Consider the following 12,210-nt stretch of genomic DNA (forward strand, 5'->3'; position numbering starts at 1 on the left):
TGAGTTTTCAGCATCCGTAGGAACACCACCACCCTGCAAAGATCTAAGGCGCAGAGGAACACCACCACCCTGCAAAGATCTAAGGCGCAGAGGAACACCACCACCCTGCAATGATCTAAGGCGCAGAGGAACACCACCACCTTGCAAAGATCTAAAGGGTGATTCACAATACAACTTTCTGCGACGCGATACGCGACAGCTGCGACAAGAAACTGCCTCTCGCGAGCTGTCGCAAGCTGTCGCAAGGCACCTGTTGCAGAAGTTGAAGAAAGTTCAACTTTCGCATGTCGCGTCGCAAGAAGTTGTATTGTGAATCGGCCTTTAGGTAGGGATCTCAGCGCGTGAACTGCGCAGCCAGTCTGCGCAGGTGAGATTTTCGATCCCAAACGCGTCCAGTGCAGAAATCGTGGAAAAGAACATTTTTTTCCAAATAAATCAAGTTGAAGAAGACAGTAGAAATGGCTGAATATTGCGTCCAGGAAAGCACGTTCTACGGCCATCTCCAAGCTACCTATCTCCCAGACACTCTCTCAGAGGAACTATGGAGGGTCAAAGAGCACAATCTTTCACTCTTGGACGCAGCGTGAACACCTCTTCTACTGAGCGCGATGTCTTCTCTCCGAGTGATAATGGCGGCGATGTTCGCGATGGCTGATGCACTGAAAATCGAAGTTAGGACAATCTAACCGGAGAAAACGTCTGAATTTTTGACTGAATCCTCTCTGAAGTGGGTTCTTGCCGCATGGAAAATTATAGGAAAATCGACCGGGGCAATATCGCCTTGGCCACGCTGTCCTTCGGCGGGAATTACAAAGTATGTTCGAACGACGATGAAGATGACGATTCCGCTAGTGTCCACCGCGTCCCCTAGTGTCGAAAATCGACCGTCGCCATTTTTCTGCTGTGTCCGCGAGCTGCACTCAAAACTCGATGACGCAATGTATGCGCACACACCCTGCGCACTGCACGCGCTGAGATCCCTACTTTAGGCGCAGATGCAGCTCCTGAAGCGGCCGAAGACGACCAAAAGCCAGCAAAATACGCACGAATGCGTGCTTCACGCGTACAGTACACGTGCCAGTTGTAAACACTGCTTTAGGGTGATGCATTCCCATCCACAAAAAGCCAAGACTCGCCAGTGTAGCAAATGTTTTGAACACAGAACGGTTCACGAGCTGCAACAAACTGTTTCCGGCCGAAAAATCGTATACGAATATCATTCATTCCTAGATGGTCATGAGTCCAACTGGGACAGAACTTCTTTGTGAAAAGCCATAGACCTACCCAGATGCTCTGAACACTTCATATTTCAAATCCTTGGCATCAATGACAATATCTAGCTGCAAGAAAGGCACAAACCAACACGGGCGCACACAAACACACACACACACACACACACACACACACACACACACTCACACACACACTCACACGCACGCACACACAAACACACAGCGTCTGATTTGGACTAACCACAGGCACGGATGCACGTACACATGCTGAAGGCTGATAAATCGACTACCACAATTTTAACCTGATCACTCCTCCACATAGCTCACTGAAGCAGCTTTTTCTGGCCCGCGAATACCTACTCTTGATTATTCGATTTTTTTTGGACATGCGAACCACACCACATACTCTGGCATCCACTAGCAGTAGGTAAACACCAGGGTGAATGAAAGAAGAGCTAAGAGAATGAGAAAGTGAACACGTGCGACTTATACAAATATAATCACGAATTCAACCTGCAACCTCTTGATGGGGAATCGACTGCACATACCACTGGACCATATGGGACACACAATTCACACACGATGCACACACACACTCACACACACACACACACACACACACACACACACACACACACACACACACACACACACACATACACACACACACACATACCGACATACGGACACACGTGAACACAGCGTCGTACCTCGGTGGGTTCTGGTAGGATGAGGATGGCCACGGTGCTGGTGTGACGACGACCCATGGTATCCGACTTTGGTACTCTCTGCACACGATGTACACCACTCTCGAACTATACAAAACAGTAAAAACAACAATGGTAACAAAAGAAGCAGCATTAATAATCTTGTTGTACAGAAGAATACAAGTCTTGCGTTCTGAAAAATTGATAAAGAAATCTTGAGCAGGGCTCAATCTGACTTTCATGCCGTGGAATGTCTTAGTACTCCTTGCAAGTCTTGTGCTACATTGTGCTAGTATAGAACTGTTCAAGATCTGGCATAACTTGTGCCCCACTGTCTTCTTCGCTTACATCATTTTCAAATACTTCATTGGCTGCTTAGCTGAGTGTAACATAGTATTGGGGTTGGGTTTAGCATCACCTCTTGTCAGTTGCATGTTCTCTGCACTAACCGCCGTGCGATTAGATGAGAAGGCACAACTACTTTCTTAAGGCATATATGCCTATAATTTATCTGTGTAGACTCACAAGAAGTGTCAGTTTCGAAGTCTCATTGCCTGACTTCGAAGATCATCAAGTTCATTCAGAACACTGGTTTCACGTTTCTGAATAGCTTCTACCAGAGAACGGAAAAATAGCACGACCTCTTCTGATGCAACCTCTATCTGATCATGAAGGTTACGAATGGAGGACTGTACTTTCTCAATGGAGCTCTCCAGAACGCCATCACTCTCAGACACACAGCTCGACAACAAATCATTCACTGATGCTCTTATCTTCTCCGCTGCAGCATTGATAGACACAACATCTTGTTTGTGCTTCTCGTGTTTTCCAGTGCTGATGCATCGCTCACATAACAGCTTCTTACATTCCGTGCAGAACTTGGTCAGGATACTGCTTGGGTGCAGTGCACAGCGATGCTGTGACTGAGTAGCTGAAGAAGCAGTAGCAGCAGTCTCAGTAACCACGTCATCCAATGACAGTACCTCATGACCATGTGTAGCTCGGGAACGCTTGTGTCCTTCAGTGTGAAAACTGCACAGATGACTGCTGCATGTTGCACAGCGCGACACAGCCACTTCCACATCCATACATTCATCACACGATACTACGGACTTCTTTCCTGTGCCACTACCCTCTGCCTTGGCATAACTGTCTGGAAAAGACAGCATGGAAGAAAGTCCAGCTTGCAACGGTGTTGACTCCCTGCACTTCGGACACGTGATGGAGCCATCTTCATCAACATTCTGCTCAAGGCACGATATGCACAGAGAGTGGAGGCACTGGACCAGCTTAATCCTCTTGTTCTCACAGCCACACGCTACACAGGTCACAGGAGGCATGTCTCAAGCAGGAATTGTTCTCTAGCCCACACATTCAGCTGCTCTTTTGAATGTTCTGTACACTGTGGAGTTGGTAAACAGAACAGTGCAACTAATACTTGTCCACAATCACACATGCTGCAAGACTGCCCACCAGAACTAACAGCACTCATACCGTACTTGGTACACAGACATAAAATGGCTAAATGAAGTGGGTTGAGCACTGCACAAGTCTATCGCGCTACACATCAGGCTTGTGCAGTGCAGTACAGGCTACGCTTAGCGTACGCATGCAGACAGCTGTCCTGTCATCGGACACTTTTTTTCGTTTAGAGAACGTATGACAAGCGGCACACTAATGCCCATAGTTCACAAAACAATACAGTCTTGTACTGATGCATGACCGTACACTTCATACCGTCAGTGCACATGACCGACGGGCATGGAAAGGCGCCCACACCTGCCACGCGGAGCAGCGTGCATGCAGCATTCATCTAAAGCACAGTCTCTCTACCCCCCCCCCCCCCCACACACACACACATACAACTCTCACAGACACACAACCAAGTTTCAGTACTTACCCGAAGCGCACCAAAAAGCGACTTCCCCGTTATGAATGCAGAGGCTTCCTGGAGAAACAAAGAAAAAGGAAGGCACACACACCACCTCTCTTCTTTTTCTTTCTTCTCCCAACGCATTAGGAGCTGTGTCTGCGCATTGATGCTTGAAGGGTGGTGGCGTTCCTACGGATGCGGAAAACGCGGCCTCTAGCCGAGTCTCACGCGAACAAAAAAAAATTTTGTACTGTCCCCACCAGGCGATGCACCCTGGTTCGCACGCTGGTCAGGGGTATGAAGCTACAATAGATACGGCAACATCTGTGCAACCGCATTCCCTCGAATATCCAGCGCACTTTGTCACAGTAAACACCAAGGTTGAAGAAGGGGTGTCACTTGCAAGCAAGTATGATTTTTTGCTTCTAAAAGACAACATGCTGCAACTGTACAACGGAGAACTGAGAACGGGGGTGTGACTTAAAATGGGGATAATACAGTACATGCATACAAACATACACACACACACACACACACACACACACACACACACGCACGCACGCACGCACGCACACACACACACACACACACACAGACCGAGAGACGGAAGCCCACACAGGTATTCCACGGAAGCATTATCCATCATGCGAAGCTCACCCGGTAGCCATCCTCGGTGCAAGGAACGATGTTGGTTATCTCAAACCTGCCTCCCTTGTACCGAACAAAACTACACAGAAACACAACAAACAAGAACGGATGCACATTCTAAAGAAATGAAACAACAAAACTTGGTGCTGGAGGCCGTGCATGGCAGCAACCTCAAGAGAATGAAGCTATTAAAGCCAGAACAGTCCAATTCACATCGTATACGAAGGCATGTAATGACATTTAGGGCACACAGTAAACTAGTATCGCAACGTACAGAGCCCCATCTCACGAGAGCGCCCCAGCCTTGATTTTACAGCCAGGGAAGGAAGATCACATGGCAGAGTGCAACTTTGTGAGAACAATAGCACACTAAGGTCACGCTGTACATGTTCTTGCGTGGAGCTCGCGTCCATTCGAAGGCAGTCTGAGTACGGAATCTGTAAAGTTCGATCCTTGAACTTTGTTACTTATCTCGAGCACACACACCCAACATGCGAGAGCATTCTATTCTGACTTCACTTCTTGGGAACATAAACAACAAGAACAAAGAAATGCAAATCACTCCAGATTATCAGAACTGGACGGAAGGTGCTAGAAGCAGTAGAAGAAGATAGAAGAATCCAGAACCGGATGTGTACAATACGATGACAAGCTAGACCACATAGGTTGGTTGATCATGAACGCGTGTCATGTGCAGGTAAGCCGTACATGGATGGAGTGTCATGCGATGGCATAGCAAGGCACTAGATGACTGTGCATGATAATTACAAGCAACACATATAACTCATGTGTAGCACATGCAACAGAATCGACTGCTGCACAGCGTGCAGTGTGTGAACAAGGTATGTGTTGTATAGTATTTAGTAGTATTTATTCAGATTTCTCTCGGGCAGTCCCCACAGACCTATGGTCTCCTTACGGGGTACCCTAGCTGTATGTATGACCTACAGACAGGACACCACCTCCACAGCACCACCGGGAAAGGGACGTTATGGTGGGGCGCTCTGGCGGTACTTTACAACGGGAATGTGTGAGTGAAAGGGAGGGCGCTAGTCCCAAGACAACAAGCCAAGCTCTAGCTCAGGAATTCACAGTGACGGGTCACTTCAGGTACACACGGCTTCTGCACGCACTGCAGTTCAGCAGCGGATGTGTAGCGCCCCGAGTGCACGAAGGTGTAGCCGATTGCACGTCAGAGTGATCGAATTGAAGCGGCCACTGTGCTGCTCCCACTCTGGCTGCTCCTTGAGGTGCTAGGCGATGCCACCACAGCGAAATGTAGGTTTGCGCTGCACGAAACCCCAAAAGTAGATTTGCATACTCCTGGGGAAGAGGGTATGCGCACAATGCGACACTTACGAGCCCCCCTCTCCCCAGCCAATGACAGGAGTAAAGTATCCGTGACTCTTGGAGAACTAACTTACTTTTCATACATGCGAAACAGCTCCATAGCAAATGACGCTGCCTCTGAGCCACCAACGCCTGTGGAACACGGCCCGATAAAACAAAATCAGACATAAGAATGAGATATGGGCAATGCACTGGCTAGCGGGGTGCCACGCTATGAACACCCCCCCCCCCCCCCCCAACACACCCGCACGCATGCATGCACACACACACACACACACACACACACACACACACACACACACACACACACACACACACACACATGCACAAACACACACACATGCACAAACACACACACATGCACACACACACACACACAGGTGCGCGCACACGCACGCACACACACATTACAAGTATCACATCACCCACCAGAACGGATCTCCATTATGCAATTTCTGTCTTCAATTTCCTCAGCAGGGAACACTTGCCCTGCCAATGAGTTCTGCAAAAACAGCAACAGCAGTAGAAAGACATCACAACCCAGTAACAGAGCAGAGTATTATACGTTCTCAAAGGACTGGGCTAGAGACGGCATACCAACTTTCAGCCGCTAATATCTAGCATTGCTCCTTACATCATCATCATGTTTACGTGTTCTCAGTGTGTCATGCAAGCGTTTGTTCTTAAATGCCTTTCCTTCCATTAGGTCTCTCCCCCATTTTTCACAGGTCTTGCCCCTTGAGTTTCCCGTCAGCAAGCAAACGGTGTTTGCATACTATATGCGCATATACATGTGTACGGTACTCGACACAAAGTTTTTATTGCAATCAGCAAAATGTGAGAGCAACAATGGACAAAGAACTCAGCGGATTCAAATGTAATCAGGGCTTGTTATGATCGTGAGTGACTACTACTGCCAATGCATACGTATGATATCATACGTATGATATCATACGTAGCAATGATATCATACGTATGATATCATGGAGACGTATGATATCATGCAGACGTATGGTATCATGCAGACGTATGGTATCATGCAGATGTATGATATCATGCATACGTATGATACCAGAGGCAGAGAGTTACTGCTGACCAGGCTTCAGCCTGCATTCGACTGCGAAGGGCATTCGACTGCGGTGATAAGATGTTCGAGTGCCCCTGAAGCATGCGCGGTATTACTTCTACTACTTCAAACAATACTACTACAGTCCATTCATCGGAAGCTGTCCCGCTGGCTTTTGAAAGTCGGATTTGGGCCGAATTGAGGATCAAAAACCCACTTTAAATCTCAAAAATCTGGGTTTAGGATCTGCGTCCCCGTACATTTTGCCATGGCATACCTGTCCCAATTTTGTAAAACCCGGCTGAATTTCTTTTTCCCTGTTCTTGGACTTTTCTAGCCTCAAATGTGGCAAGGAGAAATTGCATGGTCACATAATGCAGGATGTACTGTTGTTTTCACAATATCTACAACTATGTGTGGGAGACACCAAAAAGTTAAGGTGCCAGTTTCCAATGAATGGACTGTAGTATGGACTCGGATGGAGAGCCAAGGATAAATTTATAGCAACGAAAAACGACCAAGAAACTACAAGTTACGCCATTGAGTTGTAGAACGTCAGCACCGTCGGTCAGTGTCGTGCAATGTTATCGCATGAGCTGATTGTTTAGTAACTGGTGGTGTTGGTGGACATTATAACGAAACTTGTAGTTTCTTGATCCTTTTTTCTTTACTATAAGTACTACTAGTACATGGTATAATAACCTTTTTTCATATTTACAATGGCTATTAACCTCAAATGGTTCTTCATTTTTGGTATCACATTTTGTGGATTGAATAGTAAAGATGACGCACTACTGGTTCTAGTACAAGAGCCTTTACTACAGTGCTGGCAGCTGAAATCCGACCCCCTAGTGATGCGTTCACATTCTAGCGGTCTCTGTTTCGTAGTTTTACCACCCCGCGTTGGGTCTTTGCGATGTGAGCGCACCCCGCTCAGGGGTCGGATTTCAGTTGCCAGCACTGTAGTACTAGTACGAGAGTTTTGGCCACCGGACGAACGGGATACATTGGTGGAGGTGCTTTCGGCCATCATTCCGGATGTCAAGGTGGATCCCACGTTGTTGCCATTGATACAACAACCACTACGACGAAGATATGCACTAGCAGATTGGGAAATACTCGACGGAACATGGAGTGAACCGCGTTGCTGGACACTTAAGCAAGGTTCTGGAACATCCTGTGTGCCACACCGCCATTAGCAGCATCAAGAAAAACTACTCGGTGAAGCTGAAGAAAACCCCTGGTCCCGGCCAGCTAAAACCTGTCGCACAGCACCCGTGGTCGTCCGTTACTGCTGCTGTTGTTGTTGTTGTTGTTGTTGTTGGATTCAGAAATTGATGACCTGGTGTGCAGGCGACCATCGCGGAATCCATTCTGCCGGTGGTGTTGTGAACAGCAGAATAACGATAGCGACTGTCAATGGAATCTGTCCAGTGATGAAGCCGTCATTGCTAGAAGTGAACGGTGGGTTTCGTGGCCCAAATTGTCGGCCATTCGCAAGACCTCTGATGAGTAGAATGCACTTTGTCAAGCGCAAGGCAACCAAAACTCGCAAGAAGGTGCCGGACAGCGTGGAGGAGCTGAGAACACAGCTCACCAAAAAGGGATCAGCGAGGAGATGAATGCGCAAAACACCCCACCCCAGTTGGTATTGAACCTGGACGAACGGGACTACCGGTGGTACCTGTGTCCGAGTGGACGATGCAGGAAAAAGGTGCCAAGCAAGTTCCCATGACTGGGCAGGATGGTACGCAGCAGATCACCGCTTTAACGATGTGCAGTTTGCCTGGTGAACGCCTTCCACAACAGGTAATTCATGAAGGCCAAACAGAGCGTTGTCACCCCAACTATTCGCGTTCCCTGACACATGAGCCAGAGGAACATGATTGTCTTCATGAGAGCCAGGATGCAGTCAGCTTGCACACTACCAACACAGCACAGTCTTACGACTCTGGCCAGCCCAAATCCGACACCCTCGATGATCCATATGCTGATAAAGTGCTTTGGAGGGATGACAAAGTCCAGGAGTGGCTGCTTGGTTCCGATATCACTCAAGATAGCCTCAATAACGCATGCTCCAGCCTGGCTTGCACTGTGCTCTGCGGGGACGTTCTGTCAATGGTTCTTAGCAGGGATACATTTGATGCTGGTCTAGAGAGCCTAGCTGCAGACAGCATACTTACACCACAGCTCATTGATCTGTTCAGAAAGTTGTATTTCTCGCGAAATATTTTCAGTTGCAAATATGGCATCTGGTGTGTTCTTTATTGTCGCTTCTTTTCTTGACTTCTTCAGTCAGTTTTGAGTCTCACCGGTGTCCTCTGGCTGCGGCCAACTACCCTTCACTTTGTGTAGTGTCGCTATTGCGGTCTATGTCTCTGTGTGTGCCAGTATATGTGGAGGGAGAAGTGCATACGGTATGCCGTGACAACGAGAGGTATGGAGCCCATCCGCAGCTATATGTAGGTCTGTTTGGAGTTGACCAGTTGATCCATCTCTGGCCCAACCTCAAGCTCCGTATTACGCCTCTTGCCGAACTCACGTACCGTATTTTCCGGAGTAAAAGCCGCACTGGAGTATAAGCCGCACTCCCCCCCCCCTTTGCCACGAAATACAGACATCATTCTATTTATCACCATTAATTTGATCATCGGAGTATAGGGCTTGAAAGTGCTACGTCACAGCATAGCAACAATGTCAAAAATTCAAAAACTAGATCCACTTGGACTTGGATCCAGTTTTTGTATGGATCCAAGCACATTTCAAGCGGTCTTACTCACAGCAAGGTGATGTAGCCAGTGAAATTGACAGGGTTGGCTAATGGGGGTGGGGTGACAACTGGTGGCGAAGAAAAAGTCACACCTGCATACGACATGCATGGGTTGCTAAGCACCCACACACTGAGGCAATAGCAAAGTCACACCTTAGTGGATCCAAAATAGAAATCTGATGTGAACTTACTACTCCCTTGCCGTTTTCGACGTCATCACTTTCAAGCCCTATAAGCCGCACTCCCTTTTTTTTTGGGTGAATTTTGAGTGTTCAAAGTGCGGCTCATACTCCGGAAAATACGGTACTTCAACAAGGAGCATGCTGAGGACCGACTACCGGCAGCGGTCATTAAACACATGAAAGCGGGGGCCAAGTATGGAGCACTGCTGATCCAGACTCCATTCACGGTCACTGCGATGATTGTTGGCAAGTGAATAATACTTTTTGACAGCCACTGTCATGGCAAAAATGGTGCTCTCACCTGCGGCAATTGAAAATATGCCACAACAGCAGACATCAGTCAGTATAATTACAACTGCACTCACGTTCCACGATGTGCAGTCGCTATCCCTCCCTACAGCTGACTTACTTGCAAGTCTCTGAGTGAACAATATTTCTGGTCCTTACTCCTTAGGCGTGTGTGTGTGTGTATGTGTGTGTGTGTGTGTGTGTGTGTGTGTGTGTGTGTGTGTGTGTGTGTGTGTGTGTGTGTGTGTGTGTGTGTGTGTGTGTCTGTGTGTGTGTGCGCGTGCGCGCGTGTGTGTACACACACCAAAAATTAAAATTTTGAAATTTGCCAAAAGATTTAGTCTGGCATTGAATATTAACCCTTTATTACTTTCGATCATATATGATCGAAAGTCTGCAGGCCGGTAATATCTTCGTAACTCCATCATTTCTTGTGCGAATTCAACAATCGAAAGGTTTATTTGGTAGCGGAAACTCCAAGCTATCCAATGCAACAATCGCTGAAGAGTTACGATGTCGGACGCCAGAGATATGCGCGTGCGCGCGTGTGGGTACACACACCAAAAATTAAAATTTTGAAATTTGCCAAAAGATTTAGTCTGGCATTGAATATTAACCCTTTATTACTTTCGATCATAATATGATCGAAAGTCTTTCGATCATATATGATCGAAAGTCTGCAGGCCGGTAATATCTTCGTAACTCCATCATTTCTTGTGCGAATTCAACAATCGAAAGGTTTATTTGGTAGCGGAAACTCCAAGCTATCCAATACAACAATCGCCGAAGAGTTACGATGTCGGACGCCAGAGATATCGCGCGCCGTATTCTCACCTCGGCAAATTCAAATTTTTTGATCGATCACTTCGCCATTTTTGGGGAAAATCCCTTTTCGTGTGCTCTTTGAGCGACTAGGCACATGATAATGACGTAGTCGGCTGAAGTTTGAATCGTCTCAAACAAATTTGAGCGTTCTACGATGAAGGAGAGTGGAATGGCGTTGATGGGACGAATTTGCTTGCATATCAGGCTTGGAGACGACTTTGCTGTGTTACCGCGCCTGATTTGTGGCGACAGGATAATGAAGCTTGGTACCCTGGCGTTGCTCTTGCCAAGAGCTTTCCAACGAGCCCTAGATGGCGAAAAATCAAGCGAAGGAGACCAAAGTTATGACCTGGTGAAGTTGAAAATTGTACTGACATTTGTAATTCTGGTGCATGCTGTGCTAGTAATCAGGTAATAAAGGGTTAATAGTCCAAAGGTTCTTTGGATGAAGATGACGAAATTTTTCTGCTTATACAGTACTAGTATTCACTTTTGGAACTCAATCTAATACAGGTGAAATGAAATGAGATTCGTGTCAACCGCAAGAAAAACGAACATGCTCACCATGATTTCCACCAGGTTGTCATGACATTCTTTGATTTCAGTAGTGGCCATCGCCTTGAGGTCTGGCTCCTTGAGCATTTCCTTCAACTCCTCAATTTGCTGAGAGCACAAGACAGTACAGAGAAGTATCAAACACGTGAAAGTCGTCACAGCAGAAGAAACAAAGCTGAAGGTGCAATGGACTTTTCATTTGACCGCGACGAGACCACACGACGCTTGCAGACAACAGCAAGGCACTGTCATGGAGTGTGGCTAGTGAACTGTTCATGCTGTTGTCTCCAGGCGTCGTGTGGTCTCGTCGGGTCAAATCACTACATGTACTAGGAGGAATGGACAGACTGGATTGAGCCAGAAGCCGTTTGGCTTGGCGGTGCAAGTCCACTTCAGCCATACACATCATGATACAGGTTGCCCTGTATAAAAGATCATGAACTGTGTACGGTCACACTCACAAGTGAACTAGAGCTGGCTACACCTGCCAAACACGATACAGGTTGCCCCGCAAAAAAGGCTGCAGTCACGTTGTATGCATAGGTGCCATTGCGCTAGGTGAAATCCCACCCAAAGTACAACACTGGTAAGCCGGACTAGCTCACATTACATCATACTCTACTTATAAGGCATGGTGATGGCAGCATGGCACAAGGCAGAGGACATACTGTATGGAACACAGTGTTCCTGCATGACTGATGACCGAAACCAGAG

The 12,210-nt window shown here is 47.3% G+C and overlaps 1 protein-coding gene across 2 annotated transcripts in view; it reads right to left on the bottom strand.

The window, feature by feature from the left end:
* The window catches only part of LOC135818179 (peptide chain release factor 1-like), a 97,742-nt gene that overhangs the window by 78,926 nt on the left and 6,606 nt on the right, over nucleotides 1–12,210 (bottom strand). Inside the window, exons 4-10 of one of the 2 annotated variants that reach the window (XM_065331524.1) lie at nucleotides 11,506–11,604; nucleotides 6,240–6,312; nucleotides 5,885–5,942; nucleotides 4,470–4,539; nucleotides 3,840–3,887; nucleotides 1,943–2,047; nucleotides 1,285–1,340 (exon numbers count right to left, since the gene is read on the bottom strand). The exons of the other annotated variant lie outside the window; for it this stretch is intronic. Coding sequence (XP_065187596.1) covers nucleotides 1,285–1,340; nucleotides 1,943–2,047; nucleotides 3,840–3,887; nucleotides 4,470–4,539; nucleotides 5,885–5,942; nucleotides 6,240–6,312; nucleotides 11,506–11,604 — 509 coding nt within the window. The remainder of the gene's footprint in view (nucleotides 1–1,284; nucleotides 1,341–1,942; nucleotides 2,048–3,839; nucleotides 3,888–4,469; nucleotides 4,540–5,884; nucleotides 5,943–6,239; nucleotides 6,313–11,505; nucleotides 11,605–12,210) is intronic. 2 annotated transcript variants of the gene reach the window in all.

The sequence above is a fragment of the Sycon ciliatum genome, chromosome 5, assembly GCF_964019385.1.
Source record: "Sycon ciliatum chromosome 5, ocSycCili1.1, whole genome shotgun sequence".
Lineage (NCBI taxonomy): Eukaryota > Metazoa > Porifera > Calcarea > Leucosolenida > Sycettidae > Sycon > Sycon ciliatum.